Source organism: Oenanthe melanoleuca, chromosome 7, assembly GCF_029582105.1.
Source record: "Oenanthe melanoleuca isolate GR-GAL-2019-014 chromosome 7, OMel1.0, whole genome shotgun sequence".
Classification (NCBI taxonomy): Eukaryota; Metazoa; Chordata; class Aves; order Passeriformes; family Muscicapidae; genus Oenanthe; species Oenanthe melanoleuca.
The window spans coordinates 13,829,764-13,853,670 of NC_079341.1; the positions used below are offsets into that span (position 1 = coordinate 13,829,764).

Below are 23,907 nucleotides of genomic sequence, written 5' to 3' on the forward strand. Positions count from 1 at the left end.
CATTTTTCAAAAATTTAACACTGCTGACTATTTAAACTGAGGTTCTGCTAATTATTCTAGCAAGATGAAGCAAAATGACTGAAATTACTTTATAGTATTCCATTTTGTCTTCTACATGTTAGTTTTAAGAAGATAAATGTGCTAATAAACTGCCAACTTCAATTAAGTTTGAAACTTAGGCTTCTGGTCTGAGCTGGGGAACGCTGCCAGCATTCTGAGGATGATGTCCTCTGTGGATAATGCATGTGACATTCCTAGCAATCTTTCAGTCTTTTCTTTACTCTGAAAATTTGTTACAGTCTTTGATATTGTTTTGTTTCTTTCACTTATTGCCCTTAAATAAATGAAGAAGGATCCTCATTTGTCCCCCTTTCTCCTTTGATTTACCAGGTTTCCATTGTTTCAACACCCCATGTCATTGTAGGTGGTGGGGCAGTCTCAAACCATCCCAGTCATAAGGCATACAGTCATACACTGCTTGACTATACAAAAAAAAAAAAAAAAAAGACAAAACAGTATGTGTTATATATAATGCAGAATGACCAACATTCTTTCACAAAGTTCCTTGACATTCTTCTCTCTGAGGATTACTATAACTTGAAGATGAGGCTTCAGTTTCCACCTTGCTTTTGCTCATCCTAGATTGATCCTGTATTTTTCGATTAGTTTCCAGCTGCTAAAATGTCCTATCATGGATAAATCCAGGTAAAACTAGTTTCTATTTATTGGTAACTACTTTTTCAAGAAATTCATGGTGCCACTCCTCGTCTCTGTATTACAGTATTGTTCATGTAATTTTTTCACATAATCTTGCATCTATGCTTTTTTACAGTAGCTTATCATAGGACATATGTCTGTGGGAGGGTTGAGAAAGGATGCCAGCACAGAACATGACAGTTGACTTAAGTAGAGTGGATATGGTAGACTCAAACCCTGAAACCTGATTTTGGGCCTGTGGATATTGTTACCACTTCCCTTCATGGTAGGACAACATCTATATGTCTTTTGCTGTGGTAGCAGGCACCTGTGTTATCCTGAGCCTTGCAGCTGGGGCTGCCTAATGAGCATCAGGAGAGATTTCTGTCCAGGAGTCACCCATGAGACCAGCTGAGGTCTGCCACGATGTGGGAGTTGAGACAGTCTTTTTCCCTAGGGAGCAATTTGGTAATGGGATCAATCCCAGACTAACCTTCTATGCAATGATTGCAGATGAAGCATTTGTAGCTCCAGTAGAGCTTTACCTACCATTTCCCCATCAGGTTTCAATTTTTTCTTCTTTAACTGTGGTGGAGAGGGGCACAGGCATTTAACAACTGCAGGAATCTCTCTTTTGCTGTTAAACAGATTTTTGGTGGCCTGAAATCTTCAGGAGTGTGTGACAGGACAGTGCTGTACTCTTTGATCCTTATTCAGGTGTTGTAGATAAAAATTAAGGGTTTTTTTCCTGCTGCCATGAAAATATGAATAAACTGAAAGTGTGGTTTTGCTTCTTTCTGTGTATCTTGTGTAGTAGGGTTGAGGTGTCTTGTGAGTAGGGGCTAACTTAATTCTGATTACTCTAAAACGTTGAGACATTGAAAGTTCCTAAGAAAATCTTCCATGGAAAGGAGAAGTGATAATTATCTCAGTCTTAAAAACAACAGGGTTTAACAATGCACAGCCCTCATTTCTCTTGAGTGCTAAATGGGGGTTTTTGTTTGTTTTGCTTTTATTTTTTAATGGGTTTGACTGTTTTTGAAGGGTACCCTTTCAAAGCAATGAGGAGGAGGAACAGTTGGGATGCAAAATAATTAGTATTTTGTTATGAGGTCAGATAAGGTAAGACATTTTCTAAACACAAGTTGCTATGGCTGCATATTATTGAGTACAAGTGAGAGCATTGAGTCTTTAAGCAGTTACATGAAAGCAAATCAGGAATATATACATAAAAATCAGCAACAAATATCTGCTTAAATATGTAATTAATTGGGATCAAAAGAAGTCTTGATAGTCTTTATAACAAAATATTCTAATAGCCCTAAAGAAAACTGCAAATTACCTCTTTAAAGCATAGTCCTTTGAGAAAACCTGCATGTTTTTTGATTTACTTAAATCAAACATATGAATACAATACAAAAGATCAGTGAGAATTACTGAAGTAGGATTTTACTGTTGTATTTGATACTTGGGGGTCCTTAAGTTTGGGGGTGTGCTCATGAAGATATATGGTACATAATGGAAGGTTTAATGTGGTAAATTCCCCACTTACATATAAGCAGCACTTGTCCTCCTAGGCCATTTAAAAAGCATATAAAGACCCACTGGACTCCTACATGGCCTATGTATGATCTTTCTACATCAAGGAGACAGAATTTTCTGAATCAGTAATTATTGTTGACAAAATTAATTTAATTTTCTGTTCACAATGAGAATAGTTTCTTACATGATTCATGTTTTATTAGTTTCATATTGATTTAATAGAAAGTAGATGGCCAAGCCAACATCTCTATTCATTATACCAAAACAGAGATAAATTATTAATCTCAAACTTGTTCTGATTCATTAAATAGTTATTACAATACTTTTGGAATGAAAAGTACTTTGTCATAATGATCTTATATTGGTGTAATGTTGATAGTATTTCAGATATAATACCTCTTGCTCTTCTGAGTGTTTCCTCTCACTCTTCTGAGTGTTTCCACAGCCTTCTACCCAGGTTTAGTGTTATGCACACTCTTCACTAATATGAGGGCAGTAGTAATGTATCCTGTTTTGTGGTGGTAAGCCCAGAGAACAACTCGTTTTTCGAATACTGTGCTTCTGGAAAAAATAAAGAATGACTTATAACGGGTGAGAGAACTGCATGTAATATTAGTTTATGCACTAGAAAATAGGATTTACAAAACAGTGTGACTCTGAAATAATGACTGCAGAGTACATTTTCTGAGGTACATTGCTTTCACAGAATCCCTTCAGGATACAATGTTCAAGTTGTTAATAATTTATTTAAATGCTTTTTAAAACGTAATAAAACCCATGATGTTGTTTTGAAAGTTATAAATTAACAAATACTGCTAAAACAAATGTACCATACACAGAACAAATGAATTTTAATGAGTGACTTTGCTTTTAATCATTCTTAGGGAGCTGCGTAGCTTGGTCATTGAGATGGTCTTGTCTACAGATATGTCGGGTCACTTCCAACAGATTAAAACAATGCGGCACACTCTGCAGCAGGCACAGGGGTAGGTTATTTTCCATTCTGTTCATTATCTGGAGTCTTGCAATGAGCTCATGTTCAAGAAAAGAATTTAAACAGTTGCTTTTGTTTTGAGATAATTGGAGCATGTCCTTGAATTGACAGGGTAGACAAAGCCAAAGCCATGTCTTTGATTCTACATGCAGCAGACATAAGCCATCCAGCAAAATCCTGGGAGCTGCACTACCGGTGGACCATGGCCCTGATGGAAGAATTTTTTCGACAGGTGCCATTTTTAAAATCCTTTAATAAATCTAGTTCAAGAAGCAATGGTTACATGATTGAATATTTTCTTAAGTCTACCAGCAAGGTTGCTGTTGGTTGTGATTGACAGACATAGTCAGTACTATATATTCTTTATTCTTCATACATACCATTGACATTGATTCAACTCTTATGTGTGTGAATAAGACAAAATGGTTATAGCTCTCTGTCTATTTCAGCTGATATCAGTACTCTGAGTGTTGTAGTGGGTTTTTTTTTCCTATCAATTATAATATAACTTGTCAAGCTGTTTTCATTCTGTAGACAGAGTTTTATATATGCTTTGAATTATAAAGAAGCACCAGGAGGGTAAGATGAGAGAAAATAGGAAGAATTCATGCTCAGCAAAGAAGGCAAAAAGTTGTCTTTATTCCACATTTCAGAAAGCCCTTTTATTTCTTTTTCTTGCTAGTACTTGCTGTGCATATGCTACATAGATCTTAAAGTGTTGCTTTCATGATGCAAAGCCAGAGGTTAGACAGTACCATCCAGATAATGCTGTGACAATGTACCCTAAACCAAAACTGAAGACACACCATTGTGAAAGCCTTTTCATTTCTGTGAGGTACTGAATTCCAAGAGAAAACCCAATAGATGTTGGTGTCACTGCTGTAATTTTTTTACTCACCTCAGCAGGCAAAACAAAAAACAACTCTCCAGATGGAAAATACTCTCCCAATAATCAATATTTGAGACCATGCACATTGTCAGCATAACAGTACTGAAGTACAATTGATAATCAAAGTCCAGTTTGGTATGACAATTTCTAGAGTTGTGCAAAGATTTTTAAAAGGCTTAATACAGGTCAGGGAACAGAATATGTCTTGCTCAGCTTGATTGTCTTAATTTGCTATATGTTGACATTTTTTAATCAGGAGGGCCATACTGGAAAAAGGGACCAGAGAATAAAAAAGAAAGTATATTAAACCATGGTGTTGTTAGACCCATCTGCCATAAAAAGTTCCTGCTCAGCTCCTGGAGATTCTTCATATGAATTCTAGTAGGGAATATCAGGGCATCCTTGACTCTGGGCTTTGCACTGGGGAGGCAGGCTGGAGAGCTGGTGCCTTAATATAAATAATGAATGGGCTGAGTTTTGTGGAAATAATGAGCAGTCAGGAGTGTCTGTCTGCTTCTGTGAAGGGAAATTTTGAGGATTTGGAACTTGAGAGTGAAAAGGAGGAGCAGATTGCCCAAGAAAAAGGTCATAAAATGACAACTGGAAGAACATTTTAAACACAGACAGACTAGATAGGGCCCATGGGACAGTAAGGCAATGTGTCCAGCCAAGTGGAGGTAGCATGAGCAGTAAACAGTACCAGCCTGGTCACTGAATGCATAGGACCAGCTAATGTTTTAGCTATTCCTTTATCTCTTCATTAGAAGATGTAACTGGATCCCAAAGAAGCTGCTCAGAAACTCGAGGAGGCTTTTTAACAAGGAAAAATATATATGTGTATGAAACTCAGCAGTATAAAATACAAAAGTCTTCAGGCTGCAGGAGTGTGTATCAGAAACAGAATTTTTTCCATGTACTGCTGAGGACAGTGTGTGTGGAGTAGTTCCAGCACTTTTAAAGTGTGTTGGAGTGTCAGCTCATATATAAATGCCCTGAGCAGTGCAGACACAGCAGGTCTCCTGCTTCCTGGATGCACTGGCTTGTTGAGCATCCTCTGGTCTGTTGATCTGAGCCTGTGTGATAGAAATCTCTGGGATTTCCAAATCTGTGCCAGCCAAGATTAAGTACTCCAAATGTATATGAAACCCCTTAATTCGTCCTTTTCTTTCAAGATAGTAATTCAACTACTTCTCTGTCTTATGGGAAGAGCAGTAGATTCTGAAACAGCTGATGAAAATCCAGTGCTTCCACAGGCAACTTTCAAAGTAGTGAGCACCAGCAAAAAAATGAACATTCACCTTGACAAAAAGTTTGTTAACTACAGCTAATGGTTAAAATATGTGCCAGTGTTAACTTCAGGAAAAAAAGCCCATCAACACTCTAAGTTTAAAAGCAGCAGCTACAGAAAGTATTTTGCAATACCAAGAATAATCCAGGTTTCTTGTTTAAAACAGAAGAGCAGACACCCATCTCAAGTCCTTAAAAGTAAAGAAAGTCATAGTTCATGTAACCCAATGAAGTACCACAGTGCTTATAGCACTCTACTTTCAGTAGATGCAGAGACACTAAAAGAGAGTTAAAAGTGAGTCCAAGGCCTGGATAAAGAACTTTTTTTACTCTTTGATTAGTATCTTGTTTTTAAATCTCATTAAATTCTAATGACTGGTTTAACTATCTGTGCTATATCTATTATTACAATTTACAGCAGACTTAGACTTCAATGACACATAAATATTAATTAATATTATGTTGATTGCAAAGTAATTAATATTTGGGCAAAAGAGCTACTTGAAAACAACAAAAATTCCAAACTCATCCATTATTAGTGTGGAATTTTCTCTTTTTTAATACTTTTAGATGAGAAGATTGCAAAATTAATGCTACTTTAGAAATCCTGCATTCAACCATGGCTGAAATAGTTAGAACTACCCCAGTTTATATGATATTACAATCTGGCCCCTGTACTTACATGGAGATGCCACTTCCACTGCTTCTAGTAGCAAGTGTTCATGTGTTCTTCCACACTCTGAGTTCAAATTATTAACACTTGAATATAAAATTTAATGGCCTTAGTGATAAAGCTCTCCACTTTCAAATGAAAGGCAATCTGTGAGCTGCATCTGTTCCTGTGGCTGGATTGGTTTTACTGCTTTTGTGGTTCTAAACCTTTCCCAAATGTACTTCAATGATGCATGATAAAAAGACTAAGGGAGGTTGATACTGCCCCCTCCATCCATCAGTTTCTGTTTTCCCAGTTTTCCTTGGGAGAATGGTATGTTCATGTAGAGGTCCCCACTGAATGATCATCTAACAGCACTCTCCATGACAAATGTATACAGGTTTATTTGACCTGCAAGACTAGGTTTTCCTGTATCTATAATGTCAGTGCTTCTGGCAGCCAAGTTTGTCCAGCAACACAAATTATAACCTCTCTTGAAAGATGTCTCTTCAGGGCTGTTTTTCTGTGCCACTGGATTTTCTTCTTGAGATTTTGCAGATCAGTTGGTCTACCATGCTGAAAATGGAGATACACCCTCCTGTGTGTTCAGACTGTTGCAACAAAAAAAGACTCTTCTAATCTGCTAAGTGCTGAAAAAAATCTCAGGTCTAGGTTGTACAAATTGTCCTTGTAATGAAACTGAGTTTGTATTTTTTGTGGCTTCAGCAGCAGAGAAACATGCCTGCTAGTGAGAATAAGTTCAAGTTAGCTCATACACTTGACCTGAGTAAATCCATTGAAGAATCTTTGCATGCTGGATGAACCAATGTAATAGAAGGAAACACTCAGCATTTGGCATACTATTGCAAACATGTCTAAGTATCTCTAGTACCATTACATCTGGGATCAGCAGAACTAAATTGTGAATACAAGGACTTCATATATTTTAAATCTCATTGGCAGATGCCTTGCTGTTGAGGAGAACTTGATTGCAGTAAGTTTCTTTACATAAAAGTTGCCAAAAGTAAGTCAGAATTTAGACTCTTAATCAAAATTTGAAGATTTGAAGATTTGTCTCTGACTTGTGTTTATTTAGGAATATAAGTTAATGAAGTGATCTGTTGAATAAATACTAAGAGTATTCAGATTCCTTTGTCTCTCTGTCCCTCTGTCAAATATATGTTTATAATATTAAACATTATTATTTACAGGGAGACAAGGAAGCTGCTTTAGGTCTTCAATTTTCCCCACTTTGTGACCGCAAGTCCACTTTGGTAGCTCAGTCTCAAATAGGTAATGACAAACTGTTTTTCTCTTTTTTTGTCTGTGTAGGAGCATGTAAATTTGTAAGGACATTTCATCTGCTCATTTTGAATTTTAAATGTTCAAAATTCCATCGTATGGCAGGTATTTCTTTGCACCTATCTGTTTACCAAACTCATGTGCTTTTAGAGTGGAATGGTGCTGGTCTCAAAAGAACATGATGTAATTTCACCATATGTGAAGGGAGGGGTAGGAGAGGGATTAACCAAGGTACTGGACATGAGCCCAGCTTCTCCTGTACACACTTTAGAGTCTGGCAGATCATGTCCTCAAACTGCTTAACTCTTGCTCAAGAACCCACAGGTCTGTCTCTATTATAATCTGAAAGTCTGTAAATGCATCTCAAAGCTAATTAATAAGTCAGCTCTCTGGACTGCAAGTAAGCCTGTCAGTGTCTCAGGTCAAACTACAGAGGGTCAAGCCTCCCTGAGTTGACAAGGACCACTGCATTCTGTCACTTTACATATCCTTTATTCCATTTCACTGGGAGTTTGAAGCCAATATGCTTGAGCATCACATCAATTGCAGGAGAGAAGCTGGATCCTAGACTGAATCCCTGTTGCTCACCTTCACGCTGTGTTGCATGGTTAGAGCATGAAGACATCTGGAAATCCATTGCTAGCTCATGTTTTAACATATTTTTTTTCTGTTAAGTGCTCAGTAGGGAATAATGCTTCATTCTCTCACTGTGTCATTCTATACTGTGATGAGCACTTTAGAATGTAAAAGACATTGTTCAGAGCTGACATCTCAGAACTGTGGGATGAATGCTGTCTCCTAAGGATATTACTTGTTCTCTTCACTGATTTGACAGAATCCTCCTACACACTGTGAAGTAACACTTTACCTCCACAGAATAATAAACAGCAATTTGAAATATTAACTCCTTGGCAAGAAGCTCCTAATGGTAAAAGAGACAGCATGACTTGTAGCACTCTGGCTCAACAGTAGCTTCCCTTCTATCCAATAATTAATACTCATTTCAAATGAAATAGGTGTGTTCTGCAGTGCATAAAATTTACAAGAAAAAGAATGAAAAGCTGTAATTATTATTATCTTCTTATAGCTATGCAGCTTCAGGTGTTTTTTGTTTCAATTGTGCTTTTTTCTTCAAGATTATACTGGCAATATCTAGTATATTGAATTGGGACTACAGTTAGAAAATCAGCCCAATAGCAAGTATTAATTTTTAGCTTTGAGACTTGTGGAAATTTAAAACCTGATTTTCTCTCTTTTTCTTCTTTAGGTTTCATTGATTTCATAGTAGAACCAACTTTTTCTCTTCTTACTGATTCAATGGAGAAAATTGTTATGCCTCTTATAGAGGAAGCGACAAAATCTGAAAGTCCTGCATTTGGGACCCCCAGGTATGAATACACTGCTTTGTTTTTGAACTAACATAAGCTCACATAATAATCATAACAATGTGATTCTCAGAGTTATCTCAGTCATTTGAAGCTGGGAAGGTGACAAACAGCTGTGCAGGGTTGCCACCCTGTGGGGCTGTGTTGTATTTGCAATGTGCTATTTTACCCCATTGACTGAACTGTTGTACATAGAAAAAGGCAAAACCTCAGTAATGGTCAGTATAAACACATGCAAATAATGAAATTTATTTCTACATTTTTTAAAATATGATCTTTGCAGTGGGTTATTTAAATTCCTGTACCTATAAGGCAAAGCAGCTACAACAATGTAATCTAAGTGACTCCTTGCTGAAAGCATTTTTGAATAATCAGATACTGCCTTTACAAGTACTGCCTCTGTTATAATGTTTTATTTCGTTTAAAAACTGTAATTTGAACTTTCACTGAGATTACTAAATGATAAGTCTGCAAGGCAAATTTTTATTTGCTGGGCATTAGTTAGATTTCAGTAACAAAAGGGTGACTCTAGCTGTTTCCTATCTTTTGTTTACTAGAAGCAAGAAGAAATTGTTAGAAGTATGTATTTATGATGCTATTCTTAGTGTTTTGGAGAACAGTGCTAAACTAAGGTATTACTGATAACAAATTTGTTTACATAGTCCTTCACAAATGAGTGATTAGCACCTGCAAATGATTAGCAGCTTTAGGCTTCATTTTTGGTTGATGTTCATGACTGAATGGCAAATGAAAAAAGGCTTATGATCCAGCAAGACTTTCTCAGGTGAGATGGAGGACAGAGGGAATTTTTCTTTGTATGGAATCAAGTGCCACACTTATGAGGAGAGTGGAGAGCCCATAGCATGATAAGGAAAGTCTGAGCCAGAGAATTGCATACACACTGTGTGGACACCATGAGATGGTGCCTGGAAAACATTAGAATTATGGCCTGTTCTTTCCATTTTATCCCATTCAACATCTCTGGAGCACATGGAAATTACAGTTAACTCTTCTGGTGAAGTTCTTGTTGGTATGTTCACTGCAATTATTTTCTGATTAATGGAACCCCGTTTGTATGCATATTAACATCTGTCTGTGGTACCAATGAGATAAACCATGCAGCAAAGTTGAGCAAACAAAGCTATTAAGACATGAGTGCCTGCACAAGGTTGGAAATAGGTCTTATTTTTTAATTCTAAGAAAAAAATGATCATTCCTTCTTTTTTTTTCCCACCATATGCAGATATGGATAATTTCACTTCTACTTATCTGTAGATGTAAGCCTGGGGTCTCTATTTAGTGGATTTTAAACCACTTAAATCCTGCTTTGACTACACTTGAAGGTTTGTAGAATGAAGAGAATTTTCAGCTCAGGCAAAACTCACCTGTCATATACATCATGCCTTCCTTTTTATAAATGAGTCAGAAAATAACAATCAGATGTCTTTCCTGTGAGACCCAAAGATATCATTCACTGTTCAAAAACACAGCTAAGAAGCTGCTCTGAAATGGCTGTGTAAACATTCTTTTAAGAACTGGATTACAAGTAATGTATTTTCAGCTGTCACTTTTTTTCAAGAATTCCCTGGAAAATGGTCAGCAAGACATCTTGTATCTTAGGCACACTCTGGTACAACACTATTTTTTCAAGTCAGTTCCTAAGCTCTTGATTGACATGAACTGTTTGTGTATTATTAAAATTGCCTGACTGTGTTTCTAATTTGGGTTTTCTTTCCCTTGTCCAGCCAAAATAGTTTGGGAGCAGTAAGCAATGCTGAAGCACAAAGACGACCTGGGTTTAAAAGTACAGGTGATGGAGGCACTCACACAGAAAATTCTCTAGCAACTGTAGACCTAAGGGGCTTCAAGGACAACCTGATGAAGATCATTCAAGCAAACAAAGAAAGATGGAAAGAATTAGCAGCAGAAGGTATGATATGTTAAATGATATGTGAAATATTTTTATAGGTTACTCCCTAAGATCTCACCAACTTCCATTTTAAAATTTCTATCAACCTGTAAAAATGCTTAGTTGTCTTGCATTCATATATTTTATGTCTTGATGTTTGTTTCAGATGGTCGTGTTTTGCTCCCCCAGGAGGCCAAAGAGGTGTAGGTGGTTAGGGGGATGAGAGTAAATTGTATAGCTTATGCAATAAGGCACAACTAATCTTTAGAGGTCTGGTTTAGAAATCTGCATTCTTGCACCTTTAATTGTAACTGATACTGACATCTGCTTAAAATGCCAAAATCAACAATTCAAAGTGGTGTGTACTGCCACATTTCTTCAGAAACATAAAAGTTGCACTTTGCCATTAGAAATGCTATTTTTTTCCCCACTGTATGGAACAAAATTCAGTATTGCAGGCTTCTTGGGACTCTGCTGTAGGCAATTATTTAAATGACCCAGTGGATCTAAAGATTTGGGCAATCACTGCATGCATTAGACCCAAGCAAGCCAAAAGTGACTCTTCATTTGCCAGTAGAGAGTTAATAAAGCCAAACCTGCACCAAGCATCTCAGTTCATGACCAATACCTGAAAATCATCTGAAATTACAGTTACCTGAGTGAAATGTTTTTCAGTCACCTGAGTGATAACTGTTGAAAAGAGTTTATAGCTTCAATCCAAGTTAAGTGAATACCATTTGGGAATATTTTGTCCACAATCTGTGTTATTTCCTAGTAAGTACCTGGAATATTTCAGCACATCATCTCACTGCTGAGACTCATCTTGCTGTACATTACCTGATACTGGCAGGTGGGAATGGTATCCTGGAACCTAGTGCCAGCTTTGTTTTTCATCCCATCATCCAAATCAACATCTTTTTTCCCCAAAGAGGTGTCAGACAAGACAGAAAAACAGTGCTGAACAGTGTTAAAATCTAATTTAGTGCTAAATTGCAAACGAATATTCTCATTAGGTGGATATTAAGAATGAGCTTCCATACATCTTTAGTGACAAAGGTTTGAAAGAGTCAGGTGGAAGGGGCATCTGAGGAGAGGATTCCATTAATATTGTCCCTTCTCCATGAGAAGCTTTATATAACCAATTGCTTCCTTTGGTGTTGCCCAACTAATAATGGCTGGTGAAAAGGAAAAAATAGAAATAAAAATAGAAGACCACCAGAGTGCCCAAGGCCACTTAGCTACAGAAATCAAGCAGCCCTGAGCTGGTGACATGAAAGTCCTTCAGTGTGGCATAATGGAGAACTTGTCTGGAAGTCTGCCATTTGCAGTTACACAGAAATAACCAGTTTGATTCTGGTACATCAACTTTTTGGTATGTTGGTCTGGAGGTGCACAGTGCTTCCAAGGGCACTGTTTCCCCTTCATTCCCAGTGCTTTGTTGTGCTCTATAGATTACTGATATATTTAGCCCAGATTTACTGGCTTGTTGACAGGCATTGAAAACACAAAGCTACTTGCTGCAAGAGATTTAAAAATTATTTTGGATAAGGTTGCAGTCAATATCCATGAGAGGCCCAGCAAAATCCAGGAAACTCTGGGCACACTTTGTACTCTGACAAACAGAGATGTTAATGTTCAAGGCTCCATGGATTTTGTTGAAACTGTGGTTGTCCTAACCTCCTTTTCTTCCATCAACTTGAGTAATAAAGCATGTCTGAGTACTTCCTGAACAGAATTATGGAATTGCAGTAAAACATACATTAGGAAAGCTAATGGGTAAGTGAAAATAGCTGGTGTTGGGGCCAGAGCCTGATGAACAATATTGTCTCTGTGTGATTGTGGCTGAATCTGGTTTTTGAACCACTCTGAGAGGAAAGGATTTATAGAGATCTGCTGCCACAAAGAGGCTACTTGCAGCTACATCTGCATTTGACTGGAGCATGGCATAGAGACCTTCAGGGGGCCTGATTAGCCTGTAGAGGAATCCTTGTGAATAATGCAAGCAGTTTTGAGTACACATTTATATTTTGTTAGTAAACAGATAGTAAGGTGTTGGTTTTTTTTGTTTTGTTTTGTTTTTTTTTTTTAATTAACAGCTGTGGGGTGGATTATATAGGTTCTGTGAAGTTATATTTTCCATTCATTTGGAATGGAGTGTCTGCATCCATACATGGATGGCCTAAGCAGGCCCTAAGGACTGCTGTAAAAGAATTTTTTTGTGAAGTAACAATAGCCTTCTATAGAGCACTTTCTGAGGTAGCACATAATCCTTGTCACTTAATGGAAAAGGGAGTCTTCTTCTACTGGTCCAGTGTATCTGCTCAGAAGCTGAAACCAGCAAAGGCTGAAAATCCTCAATCAGGCTGTGCAAAATTAACATCTAGTAAAGAATAAAAAATATTGCACTGAATCCCCCTTCCACTTGAAATTCTTTTCAGATTTGCCACATTTGACTAAGCTTGTAAGTGAATAAGCTGAGCCCTTGAACTTCAGATGGTTAGTCCCATCCTGCCTAGATCTCATGCTACCTTCTGTGACTCCATGCTTGATGGAAAATCTTTAGGCTGCTTTGGGCATATGTTTGAAGTTGTGTTTTATTCATATGTTAGTAGGAGCATGTACTGAGAGAAGAGATGTCAGAGAGAGATCACTGCCAGGTGAAAGAAGTGCCATCATGGTTCCTGGCTAGATGATTTATGACAAGCCACAAATTGCTGGGTGCACTGAGGAGGTCTCATGTGTGAGCACGGTGGTGTGGTAGTAAACAGGCTGAGGCTCTCTGCAGATCTTCAAACACTTCCTGAGCTGACTATGACAAACAGAGCTTGTGCTGCTAAAGGAGCCATCTGCATTCCTGTCAGTGAGCTCTGCAAACACCAGATATTGTTCCCAGTTTAGTTCACAGGCTCAGGAGAAGTTGTCTCGATAAAATGTAGTACTACAGATGCACAAGGAATACAGAAAGAAACTAGCAACATTCCATATAATTTCCTGAGGATGACCTGAACTCATGCCAGCTTTTCAGGATAGGGTTATGCATGTAGCACTGGTAGTGCAGCTGGAGCAAGGGCTCCCTCAGCAAGAGCCAGAGAAGATGGTCTGGCTCCTGTGCCAGGCAGTCCAGAGGAAAAGACAGATTCTCACTGACAGTGCTGCTGACAGGGAAGCTTTCCTGGAGATGCTGGCACTGCCTCTCCCTGAAAAGATTGTTGCTGTTGAGACTTGATTCAGAGCAAGAAGCCTGTGCAAGGAACAGCATGCTTTGTTTTTGGAAAGGCCCTGGTTAGTAAGGAAAGTGTTTATCTACCTAGGCAGCTGTTTGAGAGCCTCCTAAACAGAAGGCTCAGTAAATAGGATGGCTCCTCTTTGCTAAAAAGGCCATGTCTCTGTAATTGATGCAGTGGAGCTCAGAGCTCTATAGCCTAAGGGTCTTCAACCTTTCACCACTGGAGAATTTGAGGAATGTTTCTCAGGCTTTTCAGGGAATGCTGTTAACAGGGAATTACCATAATGATCAAACATCTGGGAATCTAATTTGAAAGCCTTGATGTTTAATTAATATTCCAAGCCCCAATCACCAGATAATCTGTCTCTGTTCAACTCAACACAGTGATAAAGATGCCATTACATCCTGTGCTTTTTACTACATGTATTGTTGATGGCTGCCGCTGTTTGCAATTATTTTACTGTAGCAAATGGGCAGTAAATGTGCTCAGATGTATCTGAGAGGTTTTTTCATTGGAGAATATGTGTTCTAAGTGGATTTTAAGGTCTGAAAGTTATTGACCTACTGAGAAAGCTGTAAGAAAAACAAAACTTGTTGGGAATAATATAACTATCTTGTAGGATCCTCCACGGTGCATTTCTTAGAACATAATCTCAGACAATTTTTTTAAATTTTAAAAATACGATGTTTATTCCTTTATTCATAACTAATTTGTTTTATAAAAATGTTCCAAAGATTTAGTAATAAAGTTGGTCTGTGCTTGGCAAGCTCAGGTACTCTTAACAGATTGTAAGGGTATGGACTAGTAATCATGCTTTACATGATTTACATGCTTTAATCTCTTCAGTAGATATCACAGTAAATAAAGTTACAGGGATAAAAAAGTATCATTATTTTCTGTCTATAATGAACAGAAAGAGGCACAGGCAGCTCAGGACACTCACCTGAGTTTATATAACAACAAGGGTTTGCAGACACACCAAAGGTCCAGCTGCCAATCAAATGGGCCCATCTTCAGGATAATACAACAGCAGTTGTAGAACAAACTTATTGCTTTCATCTCAGTTATGTACCTCTTGTAAAGAATTAAGTGTTACAGGACCGACCCAAGTTTGCATTATCTGTATGGAAAGACATCAGTGCCAAATATTGTCCCCAACACTTTTGGCAGTGCCCTGGGCTGCATGACTCCAAAGTGTGTGTCTGGGATGGCTGACCTCATCAAAGTGGGATAAAAAAACATGTGTGAGGCTGAACCAGTCTCTCACACTGACCTCTGCTTAATTTTGGTGGTAAAAATGTGACAAAATAACAACTATTGCATCTTTGGAGTGGAGATCAGCTGTTTTTCCCCCCAAGGGCAGCAATTTTGAATAACAAATGTCTCCTCTGAAAGGCCTGTGCATGGTACCTGCAGGCTCCCCTCGGGCACTTTCAGTTCTGCACACTTGCAGTCACAATAACCACAGGGTTCAGTTCCATTTTGTCTGAAAGATTTTCTCTGCAGACTCAGGAAGAAGAGAGTAGCAGCTGCCGAAAAGTGAAAATCTGAGAGTGATGATCTGATGGCATGTTAATGTGACTTAGCAGCCGCTAGGAAGGGCGGGCTGTGGGAGGATGTGTGTGACAGTCACAGAAACTGACTGACAGCTTGGCACATGAAATCTACCCTAATGGACGCTTTTAATCTGCTGGAAAATAATCAATTCAGGAGGCTAAAGGAGTCCCATCTAGTGCCAGTGACAGTGATTTTAATTGCAGTGCTAAAAAGCTTAGGTCATAAGCAGTTTTTGAGCTAATTCAGAAACGTGTTAAGTGGGAAAAGGAGAATTTTTCAGCATGGTCTGAGTACGTGCAAGGAGTGGGTTGAGCTAAGAGTATGAAGAAATGTTTGGTATTGGCAATACTTGGTAAATCACAGACTAAATAATGGTAGCTGACCTGAACTGTTTTTTTTACCTCCCTGAACTCTTTTTTACCTCCCTGGAGTACACATCAGAGAGCTGGCCCATCTCTGCACATAACAGGCTGCACCACTTAAAGCACCTTTTCCCTCTAGCAGGCTCACAGCAGCATGTCCCTTCCATTCCCTGTCCCAAAAGTTCCAGCATTCAAGCCCCTGTGCTTACAGCTAAACAGCAAAAGAGAAGAAAAAAGTGGAGGTAGCAACCCCAGGAAACCATAAACTCACAAATTGCTTTTAACCAAATTCTTTAGTGAAAAGTTTTGATTTAATTAGCTAATTTAGTCTCTGTTACTTTTTCTATATGACATAAAGCTGTAACATTAAGTGCCACTGGATTGCATGGTTTGCAGTGGTTTTATATACTTCTATAACTGTGATGAAATTTGCATGAGGAGTTGAAAGTGGAAGGAATCAGTATCTAAATGACTCTGTCGGTTACTGCAATGTTTTCTTGGGTTTGAAAATGGTTGTTTAGGGAGAATCATGGTTGTTTGGGAACTTTTGGACATGTCTTTAAACTTACTTGGTAGCTCTAGAGGCACCAGGATCAGTCCTCTCCTCTCTGCGGAATTTTGATACTCTGTCCTAGTCTTGTCATTTCTCTTTAAAATGGCTGATGTGAGAACCTGTATTCTAGAAAGGAATATTTCCTTCCCATGTTGTTCTGGTTCCAGTTTTCTGTCACTGCTTTCTGGAATTTTGTTTTACAGTAAAAAAGGCAGACAAACCTAGAAATCGAAGTTTGTCATATATACACAGAGATTCCATAACATCCAGCAGCATTCTTCATTACTGAGTTCTCAAATGCATTAATTCTTAGTGAAGATTAACAGCTTTCCTCTCTAATTCAGTAGTTTTCTAACTGTTAAAACGTTCATGTCATCATGTCTTTCTGTAAGGGTAAAGAATTGTAGCTTATATTCAACACAGCCAACGAAAATCGCAGTGTGATTGAGCAGATATTAGTTTTACTGGGGTTTACAGTCTCTGCCATTCGCTGGTTTGAGATGTCCTGCTTGTACTTGGCTCTTTTGTTTTTCCTGTCCATCCCTGTTAAATCAAGACATGCTCAAGTGATGCAGTTGCTCTAAACAGGAAGGTAATTTATAAGCCATGTGCTGTGCAGGTCATAGCAGTTGAATGCTCTGTGTACTACAGGAAGGTGAGGAAAATAAAGTTGATGGACATATACAGAAGAGAAAGTTCCAAAATGCACCCTAGTGACTTAATGAAGAGTGTAATCTAATTAAAAGAAGAGAGGAAAGAAGTTACCTTCACTAGTTAAGACATTTTCTTCAAATACAAAATTACTGACTACCAGAATTTTTCAACTATTCTGAAATTTGGCTATTGCCTTGTGAGTTCTGCCAGTTTTCCAAACAAAATATTGTATTACTGTTATTTTGCCAATAGACCAGCCTGAACACAAGGACAGAAAGGCACCACTTCTATCATGTTTATGTGTCAAATGCCGTTGTTCCTTCTCATAAAGGACTGTGCCTTAAGGCAGGATTTCAGAAACAGCACAGAAATGCAGAACAGAGGGATAAACTCAAGTCACCCCTAACAGACCAATTAGGAGAAGCCATTTATTTTATAGAGGAATTCACATAAATTTTGCTGAATAACACTTGGATTCTTGTGAAGAAAACAAACCCAACAGCTGAAAAATACAGGCCTGGCTGCTGGCACTTTTGCCAAGTTAAAGCAGAGGGAGAAAAACCACTAGCAACAACAACACCCTGAGTTGACTGCACTGCACAACATACCCCTGCCTGCCTTTACCTGAATGGCTGTGACAATCCCTGAGCTCTTCTGGCCCTAAAAAGCCAAAAAGTTTTCTGAGGGCCAAGATGGATGGTTGTTTAGTCTTTTATATATTATTAATCTATTTGTTCTTATTGAATGTTGAGACTGTTGCAAATGCCAGATTACCTGGTTAATTTAACAGACCCCATTTCCATCTCTGGCTGGCCATGGTAATGTGCCCATAGGAAGGGGAGCTTGCTCTGCCCAGTGCAGGGTGAGGGGCAGCAGAGGGTCCCAGCACTTTGTAGCTGGCTGGAGGCAGAGACTGCCACAGTATTTATTGCAGTTGCTCCTGCACAGCAGTGGGGGTCAGACATCCTGCCAGCTCCATTTATTTTACACTAGTAGGATTAATTTAGCAGTCCCCTGCTTGAATTCTGGTTATTTGGTCCCTATCCCAGTCTCAGCCTCATTTAGACTGCTAGATAATTCTGTTTCATCAGAGTCATCTAGGACAGCAGAAATTATAGAGAGTTCCAAGTATTATATGCAATATAAAAGTCCTACATAACATAGAGTACAATTATTAGTTGTTATAGAAAGCAGAAATCTGTATTTTCCCAGCACATTCATATTCCACAATATGACATACCACAAGAACCCAGTATTTTTCATCCTTCTAGCAGTGGATTAAAGCTGAGTGGAGGAAAGCAAGTCAGAACATAGAGTCAGATGTCCAGCAAGTGAGAGACTCAATACTAAGAAAACAGAGGGGGATCTTAATGACCCTTGTGATATCATCATAGAGAATTTTGCACTTGGGGCTGCTCAGACTCAGTCCCTCCCACCACCAGTGGGCTCACACCAGTTTGAATGCAAAGGCACAACTTTTATCTGGTGTATTACCAAGTGTATCTTGGTGCAGAGATACTTCATTTCAAAGCTCCATCCATCAGTTAGTTCCAAGTCAGAGTTTGGCTCTGGTTTAGGTACCCTTAAACAGACAAATTGGAGTTCATCTCAAGGGCAGTCATAGAAATTGGAGACCATCATGACATAGGTCAAGAACAAGCCATCAGAGTTGTTATGATGAAGCTCTTAACCTTCATTTGCCAGTTTAAGTTTGCTAGGGAGTGAATGAGAACAATTTTAAGTTTGGCTATTCAACTTTAAGAATAAAAAATTATAGTGGATTTTGCATGTATGAATATTCTGAGCTTTGTCATATGAGAATAAAATGGTTAGCCATCCAGTTACACCAAGATATACCTGAATTCTGGCTAGAATAGTACTGAAACAACATTCAGGGAGAAAAATACTCTCTTCTTACTAGCTTTTTGGTTAAAAAATCTCTCACCAGCATGACCTACATTAATATTACAGTTTTATGTGCGCTCTTAAATCAACTTTCCTTTTTTTAACTTACTGATGAATCTGAAGAGCATGTGAAATATTTTATCTTTGCATTTCCTTGAGGTTTTTTATGAAGCTAAGGAAAAATGTAGTTGTGCCATTTGGAGGCGGATATGGCATGTAAATCTCTTTCTTAGGAAAAAAGCTTTATGTAGGTCGATTATATCATGAGTGACAGATGCTTTAAACAATGTCTCTAGATTGAACATAACTTGCATCAAGTTCCATATACATATTTCTCAATGGCTTTAGCCCAACCTCTTCTTTGTAAGAGCTACATTGAAGTCTGTAGAAAAAGACTTCCTGTCCAAGTTTCAGAAGATTTGGAATCCAAACCAAGCAGGACTCTAAAGTTTTGGAAAAAATGGTTTAGGAATGTAGAAACTGCTCAAGTTTTAAAGTTCTTGATTGAAAGAAAGTATACTAGAAAGTATAAATGACAAAAAAGGAAATTAACCACTTTATGCTTCTGCACATCAATTCAGGTTTGAAGGTATTCCCTTCCATCCCATTTCATAAACTAAATTGTACTTCAGGGAGAACTTTTCTCTATATTTAGAAAAGTGAGGTGGTGCCAAATGCTGACAGCAATAAAAATGTGCTCACAGTCTGGGTTATCTTTCAGTTGTCATGTACAATCACTTGTGGCTTGGATTTGCACTGGTCACTCATAATCAGAGTTTCTGGGGACTGCCCGCTGACAGTAATTGACAGTATTTGGTATCTTCTATACTAGTGTACAGATTCTAAATTCTAAATTTATGAAATACAGATTATAATAACAAGGCAAATAGGCCCTTCATGAAGAATGGTACATCTATTTTTTGTTGGACTCTTCACCTGCCATCACAAGTTTTCCATTCTCTGTTTCTTTTCCATCTAGTTATTCCTGGAGCCATCTCTCTGTGCTATTCTGTTCTTTCTCCTTTTACTCTGGGCCATTCCATTTGTACTGTTCCCCAAGCCTCTGCAACAGAGCAAGCAGTAGAGTCTTGCACAAACATTATTTTTTCCTGTTGCTGCTGTCCCCTGAAGCACAGGGGAAATATTTGTTCCTTCCTGTTCTGTTTGTGCCATTAGCCAAAATGACAGCAGTGCTGGACAGCACACACATAACCCCTACAGCCTGTTCCAGCTTGTTCCAAACCTGATGGTTTGGATTCTCCAGGTTCATAGGCCAATTTCCTTCAGGGCTTCCCCTCAGTTCTGATGCCTGCCCCATCCCCAGCATGGGACGCCCTCTGTCTCTTGCAGAACTGATGAGTTCTGCTCTTCCTAGTCCTATGTTGGCAAACACCACTGCAGAGGGATGTGCCTGAAGCAAGGGCTCCTCCTGCTCCCTTCCTACTGCTGGCTGATGATGCTCCTTGCTCTGTATTATGGCCAAATAGAGGTACATCTTAGACATCAAACCACAAAGAGGACTGCTATGGTTCGGCTGCAGTCGTGCAATCAGGAGCAAACTCTGACCTGTATTAAACACAGTGGGCATGGCCTCATGCAGAAACTGATGTTCACAGTGTTCCTGTGTGCAGCTCTATCTGTCACTACTCTGAAATCAAAAAATTGTGGCATATCCTTCTTATCTAATTCACCTATTTTGTTCCCTCTTTGTAGAAGAACTTGTGAAAAATGTTGGTGAACAGGAAAAAGACCAAAGCAGAAATTCCACAGATGCACAGTTACAGGAAGAGGCAACAAGGACACAAAATGAGAGTAGTCAGGGAAGTGATGGTACAACCTGTCCTCCCAGATCCATCGTCCTACAAGTAGTCTCTTTGGACACTCCTCTGAGTGATGGATCCAGCTCAGAAAAGTGCACTAACTCTGATCCGAACCAGAAAGATCCCAGCGATGCCCAGCAAGAGACACAGCATGCAGACCCACTGAATGGTAATGCTTCAGCACAGAGCCAGCCAGCCCATGGAGCTGTCCAGGGTGAAGCTGCAGCAGTGTCTGGTATCTCCCTGTCAACAGCATTGTAAAATATTGAAATCAGGTGTTGTACAAACCACCTGCCTAGGACAGTTTCTTCAGGCCTGGGTAAAAGTGGTAGTATCCTAAAACATCAAACAGAAGCATATAAACAGTATCAACTTCTTGATATCAGCTATTTGGGATCTACTAGAAAATTCTTTAGAGAATATATTTTAGTTGAACTTGAAGAGTGGTTTTAGAATAATTTAAAGGTATATATTTGCAATTAAATAGCCATTTGTTACAGGAGAATAAGGTAAATTTTCAAAACAGAACTACCTAACATTTTATTTTTGAATAAGCAATTACACTATTAATATTTGTTCCCCTTAGTTTGGGCACCTAATATGATTGTTTTTTTTGTAAACCACATCCTTTGTATCAAACATAGTGTGAATCTAAGATGGAATTTGCCAACTGTAGTAGTCATGGGACTGTGTCCCTCTCTTAATCAGGAAGATCAGCCTCTTGACTATAGCTGCTAGACAAGTGGAGCAGCCAGAAAATCGCTAAAATGTCAGAATATATTTTTTGATTGTTGGTATTTAATCACAAGATGACCATGTCCAGTATCTGGGGATTGCAACCCAGTATCAAGGGCAGCATGCCCAAGCAATGAGGAATAGATGCTCTCAAAAGGAAGAGGAAGACACTGTGCATCTTCATTTTATTTTCTGAGTTTGCTTATAGTTAGAATAAGCTTTGAGGTGTTAGGGTAATAAGAATAATCAAGGATATAATGACACTTCTTTTCCTCACTTTTACTTAAAATGTGAAACTCATTAATGCTTTAATGACAGTAAGCCTTGCAATATTATGCCAGAAGTATGGCATTGTCTGAGCAGCAGCATTGAAGTGCTTATAATGCTTAGCTTAGACATGAATATATGACTTGGCATATTTCTCAAAAAGCCTTTTTATGGAAAACTCCCACTTACTCTAGATTTCCACATTCCATGGCTCCATGCTTTTATTGTTGACAGGTTTTTTCCATCAGAAATAACAGATGGTTAATTTAGGGCCCTAAATCAAAATATTTACTCTAAAATTATTTTCACAGCATTTGAAGTTGTCTAATAACTGACATTTTCTCTTTTGACATGTATTTTTTACACCGGGTTTGTATTAAAGCTCAACTTAAGTGCCTTAGAGAAGTTCCCCATCTCCTGGATGAGGAATGCAGTAGGAAAATCTGCATCTTTTCTCTTTCAGGCTTGGCAGAAGGCAGTTGTGGTGTAGCTGTACTTGTGGGTCTTTAGATGGCTGACCAACAAAAATTATGTTTGAGAGATCAGATGCAACTCATCATACAGTTAGTTCACTCTGTTTCTTTGTCTATGTTCACATTCCACCTTTCCATCAAGAGCAGAGATTTCTTATCTTATAAAATGCTAATCTAATTTGTTTTCTAAGGCAGGAATTTTTTTTAGAGAATACATTGTGCTTTGAAATTTCAATCTGCAAAATTTATGAAATGGGCAAGAAGCCATTAGGTTTTGAATAGTGTTTTTGCACCTCTGTTGATGTCCAGTGGATCCAGACAGGACTCTTTTAACCAAGGTCAGATATTTTCAATGGAATGCTGCTTCAAGCAAGCAGAAGGTAGCAAACATATGACCTTACATATTTTCCCTGTTTCACAAATTAGACTTATTTGACTATTCTAAGATACACCATACATCTGACAGGACTTTGTTAGCATTCTCCATGCTTCTTCCAAGAAGAGGACTTTTCTACTTCTGTAGTTGCTGTACTGAGCATGGGGGGGTAGAAAGCTACCCAAGGATGGATAGCCCAAAATGCTTGCTGACTCCTGGGGTGAAGGGAGCACCTGTGCTCCTGTGGGTGAGATAGAAAGGAAAAAGAAAAGCAACATGGTTATTCAGGTTGAAATTTCATATGTTAGCTGTCATTGTTCTGCTTTTACAAAAAGCAGAGAATCCATTTTAGTTTTCTGTGATTCATTTACAACAGCTGGGGAACACAGGAAGGTGATGTGTGTGCATTCGTGGGAACTGTCAATGAATGTTTGCATGTGCTATGATGAGGGGATTCCCCATCTAAACAAATTAAAAAGGGGCTGTTTTCTGCTCCTGGTAGCACACCTCTTTCTAGGTGTAGTTTTTGTAGCCAGGAGTAGCTCTGCCCTGGGTCCAGGCTGGTGCAGAGGAAGATGGGAGGGTCACTGTTACAGCCACTACAGCTGAGACTGAACGTTGTTTTTCTCCACAATATCTTTTTTACTCTCCATCATCTCACTTTCACTTAATTGAATGGTACAAGATTAAATGAAACTATTATAAGGTGATATTTTAAGTGATGATTTTCCTTTTCTCCTGAGTGATTTATTAATTAGAACATTAATTTAAAAAACTGCTTATGTTTAATTAAACGACTCCACATTTCAATGATTTATAAATACTAATTGGCAAACTTAACTTCTCACTTGTAATGATAGCCACATTAATCCTTAATATCAAAATGCAAGGGAGATAATAAATCTGTGGTAGAACAATTGCCAGTAGCTTTGCTCTGTATGACAGGAGAGGACTGCCCAGTCCCATCGAGTGTGCAGCAGTCAGTGAGTGAGAGCCCCTGGGGAGCAGCCAGGGGAAAGAGCAATGGGCAATCCACACCAACCACATGCCAGAGTGATTTGTGGTGGCTTTGGGGGATCATCCATGCCATGGAAATGCCTGGTGACCTCTCAGTGCTGTGGTGGCCCCGTGGAGCTCAGTGGTGTGGAACCCTCTGTGCCAGAGCAGAGCAGGAGCAGATTGCTGTGCTGCCTCCTTTCTTAGTGCTCCTGGGGTGATCCAGGCTCCTGGCACATAGATTAAAAAAGCAAATCATGTGTTTATAAAAAAGATAGGGTTTATAAGGTAACAGCCATTAGCAACCATTTTTTTTTATCACAAAA

At 38.7% G+C, this 23,907-nt stretch overlaps 1 protein-coding gene across 4 annotated transcripts in view; it reads left to right on the forward strand.

Moving 5' to 3' along the window:
* Positions 1 to 23,907, forward strand: part of PDE1A (phosphodiesterase 1A) — a 143,592-nt gene that overhangs the window by 114,123 nt on the left and 5,562 nt on the right. For 2 of the 4 annotated variants that reach the window (XM_056496833.1, XM_056496834.1), the window contains 5 exons: positions 3,123 to 3,224; positions 3,344 to 3,464; positions 7,272 to 7,353; positions 8,630 to 8,750; positions 10,493 to 10,677. In XM_056496833.1, the coding sequence (XP_056352808.1) occupies positions 3,123 to 3,224; positions 3,344 to 3,464; positions 7,272 to 7,353; positions 8,630 to 8,750; positions 10,493 to 10,677 (611 nt within the window). Of the gene's footprint in view, positions 1 to 3,122; positions 3,225 to 3,343; positions 3,465 to 7,271; positions 7,354 to 8,629; positions 8,751 to 10,492; positions 10,678 to 20,627; positions 20,949 to 23,907 lie in introns of all 4 variants that reach the window. The other 2 variants (XM_056496831.1, XM_056496832.1) reach the window with 2 other exon arrangements.